At 43.4% G+C, this 20,632-nt stretch overlaps 5 protein-coding genes across 6 annotated transcripts; 2 read left to right on the forward strand and 3 right to left on the reverse strand.

Annotated features, from left to right (window-relative positions):
* Positions 1-220: 220 nt before the first annotated feature.
* Positions 221-7,650, reverse strand: LOC132262462 (solute carrier organic anion transporter family member 4A1). The gene is made up of 5 exons (XM_059761736.1): positions 7,488-7,650; positions 4,403-4,716; positions 3,504-3,702; positions 2,916-3,018; positions 221-1,629 (listed from the first exon to the last, which is right to left on the reverse strand). Exons 1-5 carry the CDS (start codon positions 7,648-7,650, stop codon positions 351-353), a joined length of 2,058 nt encoding a protein of 685 aa, XP_059617719.1. The 3' UTR covers positions 221-350.
* A 681-nt stretch (positions 7,651-8,331) lies between these two features.
* LOC132261790 (hydroxymethylglutaryl-CoA lyase, mitochondrial) lies at positions 8,332-10,171 on the reverse strand. Of its 2 annotated transcripts, none has more exons than XM_059760759.1 (3): positions 10,055-10,171; positions 9,831-9,985; positions 8,332-9,766 (listed from the first exon to the last, which is right to left on the reverse strand). In XM_059760759.1, exons 1-3 carry the CDS (start codon positions 10,130-10,132, stop codon positions 9,004-9,006), a joined length of 996 nt encoding a protein of 331 aa, XP_059616742.1. In that variant the 5' UTR covers positions 10,133-10,171; the 3' UTR covers positions 8,332-9,003. The 2 variants fall into 2 exon arrangements, with proteins under 2 accessions (XP_059616742.1, XP_059616743.1); XM_059760760.1 differs by having other exon boundaries at positions 9,831-9,979; positions 10,055-10,164.
* A 126-nt stretch (positions 10,172-10,297) lies between these two features.
* LOC132262463 (uncharacterized) lies at positions 10,298-11,296 on the forward strand. The gene is made up of 2 exons (XM_059761737.1): positions 10,298-10,495; positions 10,573-11,296. Exons 1-2 carry the CDS (start codon positions 10,319-10,321, stop codon positions 10,768-10,770), a joined length of 375 nt encoding a protein of 124 aa, XP_059617720.1. The 5' UTR covers positions 10,298-10,318; the 3' UTR covers positions 10,771-11,296.
* A 29-nt stretch (positions 11,297-11,325) lies between these two features.
* On the forward strand, positions 11,326-18,830 carry LOC132261785 (myosin heavy chain, striated muscle). Its single transcript, XM_059760752.1, has 8 exons — positions 11,326-11,771; positions 12,799-13,045; positions 13,196-14,781; positions 14,847-14,937; positions 15,003-15,923; positions 15,994-18,350; positions 18,413-18,607; positions 18,669-18,830. The coding sequence occupies exons 2-8, from the start codon at positions 12,805-12,807 to the stop codon at positions 18,726-18,728; spliced, it is 5,451 nt and encodes a 1,816-aa protein (XP_059616735.1). The 5' UTR covers positions 11,326-11,771; positions 12,799-12,804; the 3' UTR covers positions 18,729-18,830.
* Positions 18,803-20,628, reverse strand: LOC132262464 (uncharacterized). The gene is made up of 3 exons (XM_059761738.1): positions 20,427-20,628; positions 19,866-20,365; positions 18,803-19,770 (listed from the first exon to the last, which is right to left on the reverse strand). The coding sequence occupies exons 1-3, from the start codon at positions 20,522-20,524 to the stop codon at positions 18,803-18,805; spliced, it is 1,566 nt and encodes a 521-aa protein (XP_059617721.1). The 5' UTR covers positions 20,525-20,628.
* Between the last annotated feature and the right edge of the window lie 4 nt (positions 20,629-20,632).

Genomic DNA, 20,632 nt, shown 5'->3' on the forward strand with positions numbered 1-20,632 from the left:
AACAAACCACTTTTCACTCATTTTCGTCACAAGGAATTTCAAAGATGAAAATTCACAGAAAAAATGGTTTCTTTACGTCTATCTACAGTTGATACTTTTCCAAAACCGTTGGTCATCAATCCTCATTTTCTGCTCTTCTTCTATTAATTATCCAGCGGAAAAATCATTCATGTTTAGAAATGCCAGTTACATTACCACATTACGAATTTATTCATTGCCTCTTTCTTCTTCTTCACGTATAAAAATGAAAATGATTACACCTAGTTCATATATAAATAGTCAATAGTGAGATTATATGTAATGTCTAAAGGGGATTGGGATTTAAGCTACGACGAGGAATTGCAAATCTCTTAGTACTTATCACCACTCTCCGGGACAGGAGCGTGATGCTCTCCACACTTTCCATTCACAGCGGCCACCTCAAGCTGCTTGGCCACCACAACGCTCGCGGTGGTCTTTGGAGGGATGTAAAACCACCAGGCGCCGAGGAAGAAGATCACTGAACAGATTTTCCCGATGAACGCGAGCGCAAGCATATATCGACTCATGTAAAGGTTGTCATAGACGAGACAGGCGCCGAATTTGTCGCAGGATTCCTGCCACAAAATGCAGGACTCGTCGATGAGTGAGCCAAAGATCATAGGAGCTGGAATTGTGCCCAAGATGCGCACTTTGATCCACTGAATTCCGAGCGCGAATGAGCGCTGATCATCGTGGACGCAGCGCAGAGTGGCAGAAAGAGCGGGCATCGTGGCCAGGAAGGTGAAGAACATCACGAAGAAGCAGAGACTCACAAATACCCACAGATGATTGCACGTTGAGTCGCACATCGTGTTGATAGCCTCATAGCCGAAACCTGAGGAATTGCCCATGATACAGTCGCAGTTGAGGTAGATTTTGGACTGATCCAGACTCCTCTCCGTCTCGCATCCGGCGTGACAAGGTGAGTAGTACATTATGCCGTCTATTCCACAGACAGGATCGTAGTGCATCTTGCTGCATGAGCACTTGCTATTGCAAGAGTTCACTAAATTAAGCTCATTGTTGGAAATCTCTGTCTCATCTGTCCGGTATGGCGTTGTAACACCAGCAAAATTCAGATTTGGACACGATAAGAAGAAGCAAACCGTGAAGAGACTGGCAAATAATGTCGCCACGAGGCATAGTTTGATAATTCCAGCACAGGAAAGGTTCAACTTCTTCACCAAATACCCTCCAAGGAAAGTGCCTCCGCCTCCAGCAGGAACTGTAATGATTCCCATCAGTAGTGCAGACCACACCGCTGTGACGCTGAATTGATTCTCAATCTGTTTGGGCAGGAAAGCGGCAAATCCAGCAATTATCAGTCCCTCAGATGCTCCAGCGAGGTTAAGGAAGAAGAATGTCGGATTCTTCAGCAGACTGCACAGAGCTTTGGGCATTTCCTTGATTTTGGAAAACTTCTGAGTCTCAGAATTTCCACTGTCGTGCGCCTCAGAGACTCTCTCCAGGCGCAACTCATCTGCACCAGGGAGAGACGGTGGGAAAGCCAAGATGGGAATAGAGAGCATAAGGCAAAACACCGCCATAAATACGAATCCAACCCACCAAGCGCCAACCCAAACCTTGCTTTCAGGCGTGAGGCCAAATCTGCAATGAGACAACCAATATGGATGAATTAATAATAGGCAATTTGCACTCTTACCTCTCTCGAGACCTCTTCTTAAAGATAAAAAACGACACCCTCATCATCTTCCCGCCCACGAGAGCGCCCAAAGAAAGACGCAATGAAAGCATAGATGAAGAGCCAAAAAGTAAATTCATTCATATTTCCCTGCGGTGTTATTCAGCAAATATTCCAGCCACCCTCCCAGGCATTCATTGGAAAAAGTCATCATATATTTACATTTATTAACCCTCACCCTCGCGCCATCGATGCCATGAACCAAGAGATGCCGCTTAAAAACTCCCTTTTTATCCTTAAGAGTAAAATAAATATATTTTCAAGTCAGCGTTCTCACACTCGGTCTGCACGAGTGAAAGGACGATTTTTTCGAATAAAGGCAAAGTCTGGGAAAATCTTCTTTATTTTCATTACATAACGAGCTCTCTCCGGACACATCCTTTGAGGAAACCCCTCAAAACATACACCATGAAAATTCTTCTCCACGCAAGGATAATATTTTTCATTTGCCACATAAAATTCTGTCTTCTCACCCACCCCTAAATTGTCAAGTATCTCTCTCCTCATTTAATTCCTCCCACCCTTTTGCAGCATATCACTAGAGACAATCTCATGGTGCGCCACCAGAAATATCCGTGTAATATTATTAAAATAATATGTTGAGGAAAATTCGAGGGGAGGCGGAAACGGTGGGAAAAAGGTTAAAATATCACACCCTTCGCGCCACAGCCATTTAGCACTCCCCTCAGCCTCAGTGAAATATTAAATTGGCGGAGGTATAATGCAATTTGGAGCTTTTTATGTCACACGAGAAAAGTGAGAAAAAATCTTTTTGGTGAACACATTCCGAAAAGACTCCACTGGGGTGGAAAATTCCATTTCAAATTCAATTTATACTAAGAGAACATCTCCAGCGATTAAAGAAAGTGAAATTGGATTATAAGATCAATCACATGGCCATAATTCAATGAGTTCCTACATTAATGCATTCTCCGGATGTGATTCAACTTATCTGCCCATTTCATTTCCAATGGACGTTGTTATTACAGAAGGTTGCAAGGATTACACGGAGAACCTACTAAAAACTTTAAATGAAAAATATTCTACGGTCGCTGGTCGTCTTCATTAAAATTTCCATCAAAATTAAGCACATCCAGGACAAATCCTCTGAGGGATTGTCACTGAAATTAACTCCGAAAACTTTAATATTTATTACCACCTCTGTATACATCTATTGTAATTTAATACTCACACGAGAGGATCCACTGAAACCATGTCCGTGTAGAAGAGGAGCAATTGACCCCCCACAACATATCCAACAGCTGGTCCTATGATTGCAGTCGTGTAGTAAATCCCTAAAGGAGAGAGAGACAGACACACAAGTGAGAATTAGTCTCCTCAAGTGTCGATAAATATTCCCTCCATTCTCTGGGTGCAATTCTTTGGGTATTCATGAGAAAAAGAGGAGCAAAAATGCTCTCAAAGCTCCCATAGCACACAATATGTGCTCATCGGGGGTGCTTTATGCAAATTTATGGACGTTTTAAGTGTCACAGGTGGTTTTCAACTCATTCAAACAATTTATTGCGCCAATGAGTTTCCCATCTACAATTTTTCACCCCGTTTCTCTCTGTCCGCCTTCGTCAGCAATAGAAGTGCACTTGAGTGCAGGAAAGCTTTCAAGTGGCGACAGACTTTAAGGTCTCTCTCATTTTCCCCCAAATAACGAACATTTCGTCAGACTTCCTCTTCTAGCCTCCAGAGAAAATTTCAATCGCACCGCGAAATTATTATTTGCATTTCGATGGCTTTCCACCATAAGAAAATGATTCCACCTTACCTAAGTACACAGAAGACATCTTCTTGGAGACATTCTCGTCAATATAGGTGACACCCAGTGTGTAGAGGGGCGATGCACCGGCTCCATGGAGCAATTGCGCGATGAAGAAGAGCCACACGTTCCACGATAAATCCTCATGGGAGTCATCAATTCCATTTTCACCCGTGACAATACATAAATCCGAGGCTGAATTTCCATGCTGCTCGAGGGGACGGCGTTGGGCATGGAAAAAAGAGGAGGAGACGCTGTGTGAGAAACCGTAATGAGATGTGAACAACCATCTGTTGACTCCCAGTGAGTGGTATCAACAGGAGGAGAAGCCAAATAGCCGTGGGCAGCTTGTTGCCACTTTTGGCAAATGCTTTCAACGTGTCGCTATTTTTCAGTTAATTAAAAAGAGAGCTTCTCACCGGCGCCCGGACGGAGGTAAACCCTAAGGAAAAACTTAATTTTTATTTATGAGACTTAGGCTTTACGAGAGGTAAAAAATTACACCTCTTACTCTCAATGGAAACAAACATTTGCAGGAGATGTTAATCCATTACGTTAATATGTCAAGTTCTGCGGAAAATTCACATCTCTAAGATTAAAATGCAGAAGCGAAAAAATTACTTCAAAAAAAATCTGCGATCCTTAAAATTGAACTCTGCACAACTTAGGCATTTTAGAAAAATTTCCAATGATAGAAGATTTAAAAAAAAACAGAATTAAAAATCACTCTAATCTGATTTATATCGGTAAAAAGCAATCCATCCTCCCTGATGGACAACATTATTCAATTAAGGGCTACTCATGAAAATTTACGAGATATGAAAATGAACAGCATCCTGACATGATAGCGAGATGCGCTGGAGTGTGGGCTGAGATGTCTTGTTAATTAACAAATGACACACACTCACCGGAGAGGAGGAGTTTGTCACATTGAGTCCCGATGGACAGATGTTGCTATCACTCCCCGTCGCCCTGTAGTGTCCAACGAGGAAGTGCGGCAGGGAGAAGGTGAAAGAGCCCATCGCCATCAAGATGACTCCCAGTCCAATCCACAGGGGCTTCGATGCTCCCACTCGGCCGCCGAAGTATGTCACAGGAACAAGACAGAGAAACGACGCGATATCATATCCGCTCGCCACGAGGCCAGTTTGCGAGGACTTTAGACCAAAGCGACGCTCAATGGTCGTGATGACAACGTTGATAAATCCATTGACAACTAATCCTGCGGGGTGGAAGAGATGGAAGGGGTGTTTATTAAATGTACAAATTACTTCACACTTGAAGCCTCAGGGTAACTGATTCTTGGCGGTGGGCGCAGGGACAAGAGCAGTGAACTTTATTACACATTTTCCAGGTAATAAAGCTCACAATAAGATGGTGTGGGAGGGAATCACCTCCAGGTAAACAATAATACAAGCTGGGAGAGGAAAACAATGCGAGAGAGTTAGGGAGTTGCTAAGCGATTCCAAACTGGAAACTTCAGTAATGCCCATTTTCTCCACTGACAACCTGTCGATAACGTCGATTTTCCTCATTTTTGTCTATTATTTCCTTCCTTTTTGCCTTCCTCAACTCCTGGGATAACACAATAATAGCCCACTATTGGATTAAGTCCTGTGAGAAAATATTTTCCGCAGGATATCACATTCACCAAATATTCTTTGCTAACATTTCACTCCCTCTTTGACATTTTCATGTCCGCAAGATTTCCGGATTTCATGACATTTAATAAAGTTTTCTCTGCCTCAAGATCAAATTGTAAGAATTTGTCCAATCTCACGCAGAATTGCAATGAAAGGGGCAACATAAAAAAGGATCAAATGATTCATTTCAATTCACTTTCCATGACGCTAAATATAACCAAAGAAGGAAGGAAGGAAGGAAGGAAGAAATACTGTGTCCAGCGTGTCCAGTCTATTTCCGACGTGATGGATGTCAGGAGATTTAAGTGATTGTGGACACAATACTACCATTAAATGCCCTAAAGTGGTCATCTTCACACCCTCTTACTCAAATTCATCCCACCCCAAAGCATTCACCCTTATGGACTTTTGATGTTCACCTTCAATTTCAAGGTGAATTGAGCACTATGAAGCAGGAAATAAGAGGAAAATGCTCAAAAATGAATTTTAGATATTCTCCATCAGTGGGGTGTTTTTTGAAATGTGTTATTTCTTCAATACGCAGGAAATTGAAGTGTTATTTCTGTGGCATTCAACCCCCGCCGTAAACACATTAATGTCCCTTTCCTGAGTGGGTGGGCCGTTGCAGGAGTGTGCAAAGGACATTTCTAAGATGGATTCTTTGTCATTCGACACACATAGAAAGAAAATTCATCTAAACTTCCTTCCGATAGGATTTCAACTTATTTGAAAGAGAACTTTTGCAACTTCTAAACGCTTTCCTTTCAAACTGCTGAAGTGTTATTAAAAATTCTAATGGATGGTGTCATTGAACAGCCCTCAGCAATATTTATTTAGAGGGTGGAATGGAAATAATTAAAATTCCAATATGCGACAAGAAAAAAGCCCATAAATTGTGTATGATCCACCCCTTAGATAGTGATTTGATGCACAAGAGATAGTCAATGTTTTCCACTCTCCTCCCTTCTGGCCAATGCCTCTATACAAACACTCTCAACCCTCGGCCTCAAATGGGCGCGAGCGAGAGTATTGTTGTTGACAAACCTCAAAATGTGTCTCTTGCGTTAATTCACATGCCACAGTCAAGCTGGAGGAAAGTTTCTTGGTGAAAATTGCAATGTCACAAACACTTAATGCTTTCCGCCTCTCGAAGCGGCCCTTGCAAAAATTTTCTCACACACTCTCTCCGTGCTGAAATTGCAAATCTGGTGGATCATTTTAGCCTCCCCCGTCATCCCCAACCCGCAGGGAAATGGAGCAAAGTGCCTCATCTGCGAAGAAGAGGGATCAACTCCGAGGGAATGATGTGTGAAACATGATAATATTGAGGCTGAGAAAATTTGGAATAATAAAAAGATCATCTTCCACCCTTTCCACCCTGACTATTGTCTCTGATTCTTAGTCATCAGCCATTTCCACTTTGGAAATCACATTGGGATTTAGTGGTGGAAAATGAGCTCCAGATAGAAATTGAGGCATTTAAACGAGGGGAGATGACTAATGCAATATCCTCGCATTTTGGCTGCAATTGTGTGTGCAATATTCAACCGCTCATCGCAATGTCTTCATAGAGAAATTATCTTACGATCTAGACGACACTGCTCTTCATGAATAGTCAAAAATATCTACTGGCTCACATTTCAGCTGGAGAGAATAATAATTGCAGGGGATATTACAAAATTCCACAGCACTTTATGTACTTTAGAGTTAATTCTTCACCCCCTTCTTCACTCCTTAGTCAAGCCATTCGCTGGAAATATCCGTTTCCTTCTAGACCCCTCATCTTGAGCTCTTGAATGCGAAAAGGCAGCCCCGCAGGGAGAGCTAGTTTGTGCCCCAAATCTCCCCAGAACTTTCAATTCCACCACCCACAAGAGGAAAATGAGTAGATAAATGACAAAAACGTGACTCTGCTAAATGTGATTGCTCGATATTTCACAACTCTACACGCCAAGAGTTGAAGTGAAATGATCCCAAAAAGTTGCTCCTTTCTCACCACCAGCAAACGCGTTACCCCATCCCCAAGAAATTGTGCTAAAATTAATAATAAAATCCATCGAATTTCCTCGACCGACTGATTCTCTCTCATTCTTCTAGACCAGTATTTTTATGTGCCTTTTAGAATGAATCATGTTTATTAAAATCCTCCACCTCTTGAGCGGAAATTACCGATCTTTTATCTCGCCCAGACTCCACTAAGCACACACCCGAGACAATACAATAAATTTCAATTGAACAGTGAAATTTTGTGTGGCGTCTTTTGTGGCCAATTCAACAGTCAATAAATTAATGCCGCGAGAGAAAAGACGAGTGGCCGAGAGATGTGGGAGGCGAGAATTAATTTACTCACCCTGAACAGCTCCTGCCCAGCACAGCCAGAAGAGAGCCCACTTGGGCGACATAAAGCGCTCAAGGCATCGGGGCCTGAATCTGAACCAGCCGCAGGCTTTTGAACTCTCCTGAGGACCTCCTGGATCTCCTCCCGTGTTTATAGGAATGCTCTGTGTTGACATATTTCACAATTATCCACACTCTCTCTCTCTCTCTCTCTCTCTCTTCCTCCAATGACTTCACAACCGCATAAATATATTGATAAAACGCGAAGAAAAAATCCCTACGGACTCATAATTCCCACTCTGTAGAAGAATTGAAATCTTTCCACTTAACCCCACCGCCAAGACGCGTCTGAAAGCCCCCAGAGTCTCCGTCCGTCTAGCTCAACTCGCGATGAGCAACTGAAGTGTGTGAGAAAGTGATCACCAAGTGGATGCTCTCGAGGCTTCACGCCGAAATCCCATGATAATATGAGACGGCGCGTACTACGAACCCCCGACCTCTCCGCCCCCGTCCAAAACAACCACTTTCATTCACAATATTTGAACTCGCGAGAGTCTGCGCATGGCACGGAATTAATTCTCGGACAGAGTGGGGAGTTTAAGACACTGAAGAATTCTTTCAGTTGCATTCAGATTGAGTTCTTGCGTCTCGATTCTTTGAGAGTGAGTGGCATATCTGATGGGTAAACATTTTGCAGGAAGATTTATGCCGAAACTTTCCCCTTTTCCACTTCACGCAGAGTCTATTCTACGACTTGGAGGAAAAGTGGCGCTTTTTTCTACGAGTGACCGGAATGAAGAGAATAGGTAGGATTTTACACAGACAAGATGAAACAATTGAAGTAAACAATATATTTTCAAAAAACTTTAGGCACACTTTTCTACAGACTCAAAAAATAATATTCAATAATTTTATACAACATTATATATCAAAAAGATAATGAAAGCCCAACCCATTGTAGTCATATATAACACCTTAAACGACTTTAAACGTGATCTCCTTATCAATATTCATATTTCTCAACACCCCACCACTTTTCAAAGTCTTTCTAAGAATAGTATTTCAAGGCGACTTTTACATTTCTCATTAAATCTCTATGACACTCCCTGATAATTCATATAATCTTTGGACTATCTAAATTAGATCATGATATTGCTGGCCTAAGTCTTCACTTTGCAAACTATCCTGGTACAGTTTGGAATGTCTGGGCACTTTAGAGATACTTTCAATGGGGAGCATCTTCCCAACTGATATCTCGCAGCCCTGCAAAGCGTGTTTGTCTCTCCGCGCCAAACACACATCAACTGTTAGACAATGCACGAAATTTTATTTCATTATAGATAAGATTGTGTCCGTTTGTTTGCCGGTTTGCAATAAAAATCTCAGGCTATCTTCCATCCTCATCCCGCGGAAGTCAACCTTCACTACTCAAAACTACTCTCCACTACTTTGGACATGGTAAGACAGAATCACATGCGTTACCTTGCTAAATGCAGAAATCTTTGAGGACACAGCTTTCGCAGGATTTATCACTGCGGTTTAGTCTTCCTCATCGCGCGATTCACTTTGGACTCCGAGGGACGTCCCAGTTCTTCGCAGATGTATTTCCCAACATTCACAAGTTTCTCCAGATTCACGCCAGTTTCTATGCCCAATCCATGAAGCATATAGACAACATCCTCAGTGGCGGCATTGCCAGAAGCTCCGCGAGCATAGGGACATCCTCCAAGTCCAGACACCGAAGAATCAACCACAGAAATTCCGTATTCCAGGGACGTGAGAATATTTGCCAAGGCTTGTCCGTAGGTATCGTGACAATGCACGGCCAATTTATCTGCCGGGATGACCTTCAACACTTCCTGCAACATCTTTGACATGGTTCCCGGTGTTCCCACACCAATGGTGTCTCCCAAACTGATCTCATAGCAACCCATGTCCAGCAACTGCTTAGATACTCGCGCCACGGCTTGAGGTTCGATGGCGCCTTCGTAGGGACAACCAATAACAGTGGACACGTATCCACGGACGCGCACATTTGCCTTCTTGGCAGCATCCAACACTACCCTGAAGCGTTCAATGCTCTCCGCCGTGGAACAATTGGTGTTCTTCTGGGAGAAGCTCTCTGAGGCTGCCCCAAAAACTGCCACCTCCGTCGCCCCAGCCGCCAGAGCTGCCTCGAAGCCCTTGATATTTGGCGTGAGAACAGGATATGAGACACCCGCCTTCTTCGCAATCCCCTTCAGCACCTCCATATTGTCCGCCATCTGTGGCACCCACTTTGGGCTGACGAAACTGCAAAAGACATGAGAAGAGAAATTAGCTCGAGAATTTCAGTGAAATCGTGTCTCTCGGCAACCTTGTAGCCTCAATGGTCTTAAGGCCAGTGTCCGACAGGCGATTTATGAGTTCTATTTTGGTAGCAGCTGGCAGGATCTTTGGCTCATTTTGGAGCCCATCCCTGGGGCCCACCTCCACGATGCGTACGCTCTTTGGCCAGGAACTTTTCTGAGTCTTGCGGAAGAGAAAAACATCCACGTGAGTCACCCTGTGACATTGAAGGTGATGAAAAGTACGCCTCACCGAGAAAAATCGTCGACTCCCCAAACGTCTGAGGTAAGGATGACTGGACAAGTACTGGAGACTGCTGGTGATTTTCATCTTGGAGCTCTAAACTACACAGAAGGCACGAAATTATGTAATTCCAACTCCCAAAGACTCTTTCAAAACAATCCTCGCCGACCTCGCCGCGAGAAGCAGTTGGCAACACTGCCACTTGACAGAGTGAGGTTCTGCATGCTGGTGGCGTGTTTTTCTGGCCTCCTGGACAATTTTCTCGCCGGTTAAATGAGAATCCGTCAAATTCGAGGGGTTCCCAAGTGGCAAGTGATGCTCACAATCGCTGTTGGTGTTATTGGAGGCACTTACATTTACAGACCACTGATAATCAAGTATCATCAGCAATCCCAAGCACCCGGAAGTCTTGGAGAGAATTCCGCAGCCACAAGTAGTAACACACCACAAAACTAGTGTACTTATCAAGTAAGACTCATGACTTAGACACTTGGAATGCGCACTAATCACTCTAATCATGTGAACAGGTGAAAATGGCTCCGAGAAAAGCGCCGGGAATCTTTACGGGACTCTTTGGAATCACCTGTGTCACAGTACTCATATGTATGAGTTACAAAATCTTCATCCAGCCTTACACGCACACGAAGCGCCTGAGAGAAGCGGAAGAGTATGCAGAGTATATCTACAGACGTGAACAGGCAGCCAAAAGTCAGTCTCATGAGTAGTTTTCAATCTTACAGAATTGAAGAAAATAGCGAAAATAGCAATTGGATTAATTATTTTGCTTTTAAATTTAGATAAAAAGTGCATTAGCATTGTCTCAGATCACAGAGGAAACTCTAAATTGAGGATATTGCATGATCATTAATGAGAGGATGCATTTATCGATTTCTGGATGATTGCCAAGTACAAAACGATCAATCAGAAGGGATCATTTGTAAATCATTCTCAAATTATGATCGTAATTTTTTGCGCCACATTTTCGACTATTTGTTTGTTCAAATATGGGGAGAGAATAGCTCAACAAAGAAAGATTAATTGTCTGAGAGCAGATATAATTGTCGAGAAACTGTGAGATGCAAACGAGAGAAGGCGCACCGACGAAAAATTCAATTTGGCGAATCTTCAAGTGAGCCAACGAGCTCAACACAGATTTAATTCTCATCAGTTGATCGTCTCAATTCCACCGCGACGGTTCTCATAGAGACTGTAAAATCCCGGGAAGATCTTTTATATTCAGTGCGTCCTAATTATCCAAATTATTCATCCAAAAAAGTGAAATTCTCGAAGGATCATTATCCCAAAGATGTTGAGTATGTGAAAATGTAATAAATTCTTTCGCGATAACGAATAAAGAGATTCTTGGGCGATATTGAATGATCACTTTTTTCATCTCCACTCTCTTTCTCATGTGAAAAAGAGTGAAACCAGTGAAAATATGTAGCTATTTTTAAATAAATGTAGTGTCCATATCAGTTGTATGTTTTCCTATGTCGTGTGGATATAAAAAAGTGAATCTCGATCTTACGCAATCGCATAGTTTTCAATTTGAAGAGAAAGAAAGAAACAAGTGTGAAGAAGGAGCTCAATTTCGGGAGACATCAAGGACAGAGGTGGCCAGGAATACGCACAAGTCATCGAGCTCTCACACTTGTTCCAATTCCCTTGAGACGAGCGCTCTCTCGCTCAGCAGAATGGACTGATATTCGGAAGAGCCAGGCAAAAGGTATATTATATACAGAGATCATTCGCGTGAGGAAGCGTTTGTGTGTGAATTTTAGGGACAGGAGCATCCACAAGATTCACTTGAATAGAGTAGGTCGTCAGAATTCTCTTTTGATGATTTAATAATGCCGCCTCTCTTTCTCTTCGCGCATACTTGTGCGAAAAAGACGAGTCCAAAAATAATTTTCTCTCACTACTGCGTCACGCGGAACGTCTTTTCAAGTTTTCCCATCCACCAGCCGCCATCCACACACCATTCGGCCATACATCCTCTCCGTAAGAGCTCTGGCTCTATGAATATTCACAGCGTCTGCATTCAATTTTCTCTATATCGACTTTTCTATCTTGTTAAAACATTTCATTTCCCCCAGAAAATCAATTTTCCATTGTTTAAAAAATTTGCGATATGAACATTTCAACAAAATTTTCCATCATTCGCACATTAAAATAATTCAAAAGAATATGAATATCATCAAATGTCCTTTACTCGATTTCTTTGACAAAATAAATGTTACTTTCGAAATTCATATTACCAGAAAATATGTAATGTGATAAAACATTCGATATAGATTATTTTAACCTCTCCTAATGCTTGTTCAGTAGAATCCCAACTCGTATAAGTTCAGTACACTTACAGACTTCATCACATGTTTTCCCTTGAAATATCAACCAATCACCTTCTCCACACAGGGAAAAAATATCCATAAATTTTCCAACGATAAACCTTCAGAATTTTTCTCTCCCAGAAAATATGCCTGTTCTGAATAAAATCCTACGGAAGAGGGTCGATCACACAATAAATAAATTCCTTCTGGCGAGTATAAAATTAAAATTACACTAAATATTCGTAACAGACATTAGACACGAATTGTACACTTGAAAGTGTGTCTCTAAAAATACCATTGTGAATTGTAACGGCAGTAATACAATTCTCATTTCACGACGATGATCGAGTGAATGTGTGAAAAGATGTGCGAAATGCATCTTGGCGCCAAGACGCAGAAAAAATGATCTGATTCTCATTCCAGGACGCAATGCATCACTTGTACCCAATTTCCAAAGGTGATCAGCTGTGTCCACTGGGATTTCATCCCCAGGTGCGATGGCCAACACGTTGTAAAAGATGTTTCCGGGACTACAAAGAGCACGGTGGAAAGAGGAATCCCGAGGATGTCATTGCATCCTCACCCAATCTCTCTGAATCCAGCTCAAAACCACCTGCACGAATATGGACATCCACTCAAAATCTCTCAACCATCCCCAGTCCCGAGCCTGGTAAGTTTCACGACGTCAAAACTCAACGGCTGTTTCAACTTCGTCATTAAATTAATGCCTATATCGTCAATTTTATGATCGTCTTGAATGGGAGTCGCGATAAATATCTCATCAAACACCAAATATCATACTAAAGCATCTCCTTTACAGTCTCCAATCAGCCCACAATTCGACGGAGACCCGCCTCGTGGACCTCCACACCAGACTTAGCAGATGATGAGAAGCAGTCCGGGGAAACGAATGCTGATGTCGTGGTTAATTTGCCCAGGAGACGACACACCACAGCGATTGTCGAGGAGACAAATGACGAGCCACCCAATGTGACCATCAAACGTCCACCACTTCCGCCATCAGCCGCGAAAACTGCCTCAGATATTCCAAATGATCTCTTGATTTACAAGAGTGATTCCCTCGCAGAGCGCTATCGCAAGATGCAGGCCATGAAGCAGCGCCAGAATAGCACGGGTAGCAGCAGGGAGTCAAGTCGTGAGAGATCAGTGCCCAGAAAAGCGGAGGAGAAAGATAAATCCCCATCTCCAGCCGTTCCCAAAAAAGACATCGAACAGAAAATCTCTGAGGAGCAGAAAAAAGCGACAGTTGAGAAGCGTGTTCGTCAAAGGAGTGTAGAAACTGTCGAAGAAACACCACCAGAAAGGCGAACGAGAGTGAGAAGCACAGCAGAAGTTCCTGATGCACCAGCCAAGAAGCCTCCTGTGGTAAAAACTACCACGAAACCTTCACCAAAACCAGTTACACCAAAGACAGAATCCAAAATTACCAACCAAGACATTCAGTTCCTCATCCACGTGAAGAACAACAATAGTCAGAAGAAGCAGGAGGACGCCTTCTCCACTACCACAGACACAACAGATACCACTCTCGTGGCGGTGTCTGAGAAGGGTGATCGAAATCTCGTGGATCAAATTGAGAGTCTCAAGCAGGAACTGGAAACGACAAAGACACGCTGTGAGCGCGCTGAAAGAGATAAGAGTGATATTCTCCTGCGGAGGCTCGCCTCTATAGACACAGTCCCCAATCGAACGGCCGCTTCAGAGGCCCTCAAGCTGCAGCAGAAGGTCAATGAATTGAAGCAACAGGTAGAAGATCTGCGAGATGACAAACGTAGCCTGTCGCTGAAAGTCAAAGAACTCGAGGCAGATCTCGACGCTCGTCCATCAAAAAGTATTGAGCATGACCTCAAAATTAAGCTCAAACAAGCAGAATCTCTGTGCGAATCTCTGATGGATGAGAATGAGGACATCAAGAAGGAGTTGAAGAATATGGAATCGGAAATTGATGAGATGCAGGATAATTTCCGTGAGGAGCAAGCCGATGAGTATTCAAATGTCAAGAAAGAACTGGAGCAGACAACCAAAAATTGTCGCATTCTCTCGTTCAAGCTGAAGAAATCCGAAAGGAAAATTGAACAATTGGAAATGGAGAAGCAGGCACTCCAAGTGAGCGGTGACTTGCCGACGAAGATTCATCAGCTGGAAGAGGAACTCAAGTTGGCCAAAGATGTGGCAAAGCGCCTCCAAAGTGAGGCAGATACGAAGAAAAAGACACCGAGCCTTGGAAAAATAGGGAAATCTACATCAGCTGATGGAAAGATTACCAGAGAATCACTCACGAGGGGTGGATCTCAAGAAGATCCCAGCCAGTTACAGAGAGATCTTCAGGATTCCATGGAAAGAGAAGCTGATCTCAGGGAGCAATTGAAGTTTGCCGAGGAAGAGGTAAACAAACAGTATTTCTCTTACAAAAAGGAAAGTGGGAACTTAATTCTAACCACTCATTCCAGGCCGAAAGTTTCAGGAAGAAGTCATCACGAATTGAGGATGAAAATGAGTCCCTGATGATGCAACTCAAGAAGATGGCCTCAAAAGCTCGTGGTAAGGAATAAAACGTGCAATTGCATTGGGTGAAATTCGACCAAAACTCTTGTGCTTTCTTCCAGGAACAAAACTGGGAGCATCATCAAAGATCCGTTCAGTGGAAAAGGACGAGGGCATTTCAGATGAGGAAGATCCCGCTGAACTTCGTGTACTGCTCGAGCTTAATGAGCAAGAAGCTTCAGTGCTGAGAAGGAAGGTTGAAGAACTTGAGACGGGCAATGATAAGAAAGACAAGCAAATCAAAGAGCTCGAAGATCGACTTCAAACAGCCACAAAGGCGCAGAAGAATGAAGTGACTGCAGAGAAGCAAAAACTTCCCACGCTGATCTCAAAAACACCCGCAGGAATAAATGCTGCCAATGAAAAGAAGATCAAGAGCTTGGAAGAGGAATTAAGCACAACGAAAAAGAAACTTCAAGATAAAATTAAAGAAGTGCAGCAATTGCAGGATACAAAATCCAGCAAGGAGTCCCTAAAATCCCAAGACCCTGGTGACCTCAGTCTCAAGAGGCAGCTTCAAACAGTTGAATCGGAAGCTGCAGTTCTGCGTACAAAGTTGCAGAGTGTTGAACAAGAAAACGATAAAATCATGACAGAGAACAAAAAGTTACAACTTCAAGTGGCCAGAGGAGTCCGGAAAGACTCTACGCCGTCTGTCACAACTGTAAATTCTACGGGAAATGAGGATGAGTTGAAGAGAATTGAGCAAGAGCGAGATGATCTGAGTAAGAAATTGAAAGACATCTTGGAAGCTACAGCTGATAGTCTTCCAACAAGAGTGGCAAAGAAGTACACTGAAACCCTCACCAAATTCCAAATGAAGGCGATGATAGAAGACTTAGAGAAGGAAGTGATTCAATACAGAGCAATAGCTACAAAATGTGGAGCAGACAAACTCGATAAATTGGAAACAGACAATTCGAAACTCTCCACTCAATTGAAAGAGTCACAAGACAAGTTGAAGACGGCCAATTCAGAAATCAGTAAGTTAATGTTCTCAGTTTTTAAATTTAATAGAAACACACTAAATACATATATCTTTTCCTATTGCAGAAACTCTCAAGACAAAGGTGACAACGTCCACAAAGAATGGAGATGTCGAACTAAAGTTGAAGACTGCAGAAAAAGAGAATAACAATCTTGTGGATAAAGTAGCCGATCTTGAGGATAAAGTGTTCAAGCACGAGAGTCAAGTGAAACAATTACAGGCTTCGAATAAACTTCTGGAAAATCAAATATCTCTCAGCAAGGATGAAATCAAGAAATTACAGGACGATTTAGAGAAAGAGAAGAAAGAGAAAAATCGATGGGAGTCTAAAGTTGCTGATTTGGATGCTGATCTTCAGGCAGCAAGAAAAAATGCGGACAAAACAAAATCCAATCTTGAGAAAGAAATCACGAATCTTAAGAGCAAGTCATCCACTTCTGAAACTCCATCTAAAGTTGTGGCACAACTGAAAGAGAAGGTATCAGAATTGGAGTCAACAGTGGCGAAAGATGGAGAAAAATACAAGGACTTAACCGGAAAATATGAGCTCCTGGAAGAGGAGCACGTCTTGATAAAGGCCCAACTGACGAGTGAAAAGGAAAAAGCTCAGAGCGAAGTGGCCACGCTAAAGAAGAAACTCACTGAGGCAAAGGACAAGGATTCCAAGAGCAAATCAGAGACTGAAACACTCACAAAGAGACTATCGGAGGCCAAGGAGAAGATTACAGATTTGGAGGCACGAAATGTAAAGGTCACTGCTATTGAACTGGAAAGGAATCGCCTCAAATCTAGTCTTGAGGAGACTGAGAGATTGCACGAGAAACTGAAGAAGGAGAATGAAATGAATGCCGATCAAGTTGTGCAGCTGAAGAGAGAGAATGACGAGGCGAGGAAGAAATTGGATGATTTTGAGAGAGTTCACAAGGTTGAGAGATCACTGAATGACCAGAATGCAACATTAGAACAGGAAATCAAAAAGTTGCGAGTGAAAGTGAATAGCACGGAAACAGCCATGAAGTCTGAAGTGGCTTCGACACGTCTTCGGTACGAGCAACAAGTCACAAATCTCCAGTCTGAACTCTCCTCAATGCACAATCAGTGTGAGCGCTTTAAGAGGGACAGAGATACATTTAAGCAGCTTCTGGAAGGTGCCCAGAAAACCATACATGATTTGAAGCACTCCAGCGGACGACACAGTCGAGCCAGCATCCACAGTAGTGGAGATGAAGATGATAAATCCAGAATTGTATCACTAGAGCAGCAAGTTGGATGTCTGGAGGATGAACTCAGTGAATCTCGCCTCGAATGTAGCAAACTTAAGACGGAACTTGTCTCTGAGAAGACCAATTCTGAGATAAAGATTTCAGAGATGCAGTCTCAGCTCAATGAGTATGAGGAGGACAAAGTATTGGCCAGTGGCCGAACTAAGATTCCGGGGACAAAAACGCGCCTCGAGCTCTCGTGGCAAAAGGAGCGAGAGGAGCTGCAGCGACTGTTGTCTGAGACCTCCACTTTGGCCAGAGATCTTCGTCAGACTCTGTTTGAAGTGGAACGGGAAAGAGACAAGGAACGCCTAGAGATGCGTAGGAAGCTGGATCAATTGAAGAAGAACACCGAGGATGAGATGGAAGAGGGCCGGAAGAAGATTTCAGACCTCCAGTGTGATCTGCTCGAGTTGAGAGATGCTCATGCAAAACTGAGGACGGCTAATGAGAAACTCCGTCGGGAGCGTGATCGATATGAAAGGGAGCGAGAGAATGTATCCAAGAGACGCCTTGAGCAAGACGGGGAAAAGAAAGTAGGAGCTCTGCTGCAGACAGTTGATGAATTGGTCAAAATAGCGCCAGATTTGCAAATTGTGAGCTCCAATTCTGGCCACTCTGGATCCAATTCCAGCCATTTGGCACCCACTCCTATTCCTCGACGCAGCAAGAGTCGCAGCCCATCACCTGGACCTGCTCCCATCCAGATCTCCTCGGTATTGGCACGCTTGGCGGAGGCTTCTGAGGAGTTAAGGCGATACCAAAGAATATGTGAGGATGACAGAGAGAGAGAACGCATTCGTCGCGGTGGAATGAGAAGAGCCGCTTCCACTGAAAACGATGAAACTTCCAGCAGATTCTCAAAGCTATCACGATCCTCCACTCAGAATGGCAGCCTTTATCGCAAGAGCCTGTCTTTGGACCAGTCAATGCAGCATGAACAGCAAATGATCTGGAAAGAGGGCGATGACAGCATGTCTTCTCTGCAATCAATCGATTCTGAATTAGGTGGAATGGTGAGAGATTCGAGTCTAGATTCACGTCTCTCAGCTGGATCCACACAGAGTGACCTGCCGCGAGGCCCCAGGAAGAAGAAGCGAGGTATTATGGGCAAATTGCGAAGCTTAACCAAAACCAAGAGTATCGAGAGTGACGCATCAGTAAGTTGACTTTAAATATGCAGCTATAGAGATTGATATAATTGCATCCAATTCATTCACAGCAACAAGGTTCGGACTCTGATTTGAGTTTACCTGGAGATCGGGAGCGCAGCAAAAGGGATTTGAAGGGACGTCTCTCAGGAATGTTCAGGAGATCGCGCGGCAGTAGTATGGAGAAGACTCTCGATGATCTAAATCACCCCGTCGCTGTAACGACCATCGATCCCCACACTGATAATCCAGACGCTGTGAAGAAGGTGAGAATAATATCAAAATAGATTCTCAAAATTCTATTATAATGCTTACCAATCCTTTCAGGTCACCGTGAAACCACCAACCCCTCTTACGACTCCATCCACCCAGAGGAAAAACAAGTGAGGTATCAGCAGAATTTATGATAATCAACGCAATTAAATCTACTGTTAATGATAAAATAAACTCAAAGGGAAGATTTAAAAGTGCATCGCGTTCTTCATCACATGGACGGACACATCGCCAGAGATGACGGAGAGATTGCCAATGCTGTCCTCCGTTAGTGACAACTTTCGTCTCTCTGCCTCCACCAGAGCTGGCGGAAGTCGTTGAGTTTTGTATCTCGCCATACGTTTAGTGAGAGCAGGGGTTTTCTCCTGATCCAAATCGTTGCCAAGCAATTTCTGCATCTTCGGGCCACCGGGAATTTTGGGCATCACTCTCTCATCGTGCTGAACTGCATACGGAGCTGAGACACATGCCTTCTTCGGGAAAACCCTGTCCTTGGGTGGAGTGTTCATGTCAGATGACACATTTTCCTTCTCCTTGATCTTCGACTCCAAATAGCGGCTTCGAGGAGACCTTGCCCCATCCTCAATCTTCTCACACAACCCTTTAGTCGAAGCAATGAGTGGCATGACGGGAGTCTTGTGAATGTACGCACTAATGGGGCTCTTGATGTGATCCCAATTTTTGTTCCTTATTTGAGGAATCTTCGTAGGTTGTTTTGGTGTTGGCTTCTTAAAATCCAGCACAGGAGTCAACTTCTTGGGCACAGCTCCAGAAGAGCTACTCGATGAGGGCGTATTTAAATACAAAGGCATCTTCATCGGAAGCACTTTCTCGCTCTTCTTCATCAAATACTCAACTCGCTCAAGAGTGTCGTTGAAGTCTTGAGAAAGATTGAGACTTAGAGCTGATTGTTCCGCCTTCGACGATTGCGTGTCCGTTGATGGGGCCAAAGAGGACACATCATCTGCCACTGAATCTTCAGTAATCGCTTCGGATTGTTCTTCTTCATCCTTCTCTTGATCATCCGGTGCACTCTCATCAGACAATTCGATTACGTCATTCGCAGTGACTTCGTTTCCAGTTGCTTCCTCACTCGAAGCTGATGTCTCTGTCTCTTCATTGCCACTTGAAATCCTCGGAAGCGTTCGCGCCAGATCTGCCACGTACCAGAGTAAATTTATGCAAAATTGGAAAATCATCTTGATACTTGATTTCGAGAACAAATGCCAATGTGGAAAATCCAATGCCTACCTGCTGTATAGAAGCTACAATCGCTGGAAACGATTGTGTTCTCCTCCGCGATCGTCGACGGACGATTTCTTATGGCCTCCATGGTCCCCTTAATCATTGTCTGCTCGCAGAGCATCGACGGAGGCTCCACGTCGTTGAGAATGGTCTCATCCACGTAACTCATGTGCGGAAGTACTTGGCTAGAAGCCCGATTTGCACACATATATCGATTGTAGTCCAGCGTTTGCTCGCACATCTTCTCAGCGGCCAAGAAGCTATCATCCTCCGTCACAGTCGTCCAGGCACTCTTAGCCTTGGCCGTCGCAAATGTCTCATCTACCTGAGATTCTGGAGATTTATCCAGTGCGACCGGCGTCTTCTGGACTCTCTGAGTTAAATATTTGCACTTCTGCATCATTCCGTCCTCAATCAGTTCCTTCTTTCGCTTCTCCAAAAGCTCAGTGAAACTTTCAGAGAGTTCCCCACTCGAATCCGAGGCACTGGATTCGGCCGTATAGTATCTACGATGGAAGGATAATGAGCGTTAGTAACTTGCAAGAGAATTATTGCAAATATACTCACTGATAATTGGCAAAATGTTCCCTGATCTCTGACAAGGTCGGAGTACCAACACGAATTCCCTCGTCGTCTGACTCAATACCACTTAAATACTCTGACATATCTACACAGTACAATTGTTTGTACAAAGTTCTTTATAGGAACACCAAGTTTCAGTGTTTTATCAATAGAAAACCGTAATATTTGTGCTAAAATTTCACGGAGCTCGT

The sequence above is a fragment of the Phlebotomus argentipes genome, unplaced genomic scaffold (genome assembly GCF_947086385.1).
Source record: "Phlebotomus argentipes unplaced genomic scaffold, Phlebotomus argentipes genome assembly contig_15, whole genome shotgun sequence".
Taxonomy (NCBI): domain Eukaryota; kingdom Metazoa; phylum Arthropoda; class Insecta; order Diptera; family Psychodidae; genus Phlebotomus; species Phlebotomus argentipes.

Bases quoted from the DNA above. Each gene is read 5' to 3' on its own strand.
- LOC132261790 (XM_059760759.1), bottom strand. From the start codon at position 10,132: ATGAAAATCACCAGCAGTCTCCAGTACTTGTCCAGTCATCCTTACCTC. The intron at 9,986-10,054 runs GTGAGGCGTACT...CTCTTCCGCAAG, and splicing joins GGAGTCGACGATTTTTCTCG to ACTCAGAAAAGTTCCTGGCC. The intron at 9,767-9,830 runs GTTGCCGAGAGA...TGTCTTTTGCAG, and splicing joins AAGACCATTGAGGCTACAAG to TTTCGTCAGCCCAAAGTGGG.
- LOC132261785 (XM_059760752.1), top strand. From the start codon at position 12,805: ATGCATCACTTGTACCCAATTTCCAAAGGTGATCAGCTGTGTCCACTG. The intron at 14,938-15,002 runs GTAAGGAATAAA...GCTTTCTTCCAG, and splicing joins GATGGCCTCAAAAGCTCGTG to GAACAAAACTGGGAGCATCA. The intron at 18,608-18,668 runs GTGAGAATAATA...CAATCCTTTCAG, and splicing joins ATCCAGACGCTGTGAAGAAG to GTCACCGTGAAACCACCAAC.
- LOC132262462 (XM_059761736.1), bottom strand. From the start codon at position 7,650: ATGTCAACACAGAGCATTCCTATAAACACGGGAGGAGATCCAGGAGGT. The intron at 4,717-7,487 runs GTGAGTAAATTA...TCCACCCCGCAG, and splicing joins CTGGGCAGGAGCTGTTCAGG to GATTAGTTGTCAATGGATTT. The intron at 1,630-2,915 runs GTGAGTATTAAA...GTCTCATTGCAG, and splicing joins GTTTCAGTGGATCCTCTCGT to ATTTGGCCTCACGCCTGAAA.
- LOC132262464 (XM_059761738.1), bottom strand. From the start codon at position 20,524: ATGTCAGAGTATTTAAGTGGTATTGAGTCAGACGACGAGGGAATTCGT. The intron at 20,366-20,426 runs GTGAGTATATTT...CTTCCATCGTAG, and splicing joins GAACATTTTGCCAATTATCA to ATACTATACGGCCGAATCCA. The intron at 19,771-19,865 runs GTAGGCATTGGA...GGTACGTGGCAG, and splicing joins TTGTAGCTTCTATACAGCAG to ATCTGGCGCGAACGCTTCCG.
- LOC132262463 (XM_059761737.1), top strand. From the start codon at position 10,319: ATGAGAATCCGTCAAATTCGAGGGGTTCCCAAGTGGCAAGTGATGCTC. The intron at 10,496-10,572 runs AACTAGTGTACT...TCATGTGAACAG, and splicing joins CAAGTAGTAACACACCACAA to GTGAAAATGGCTCCGAGAAA.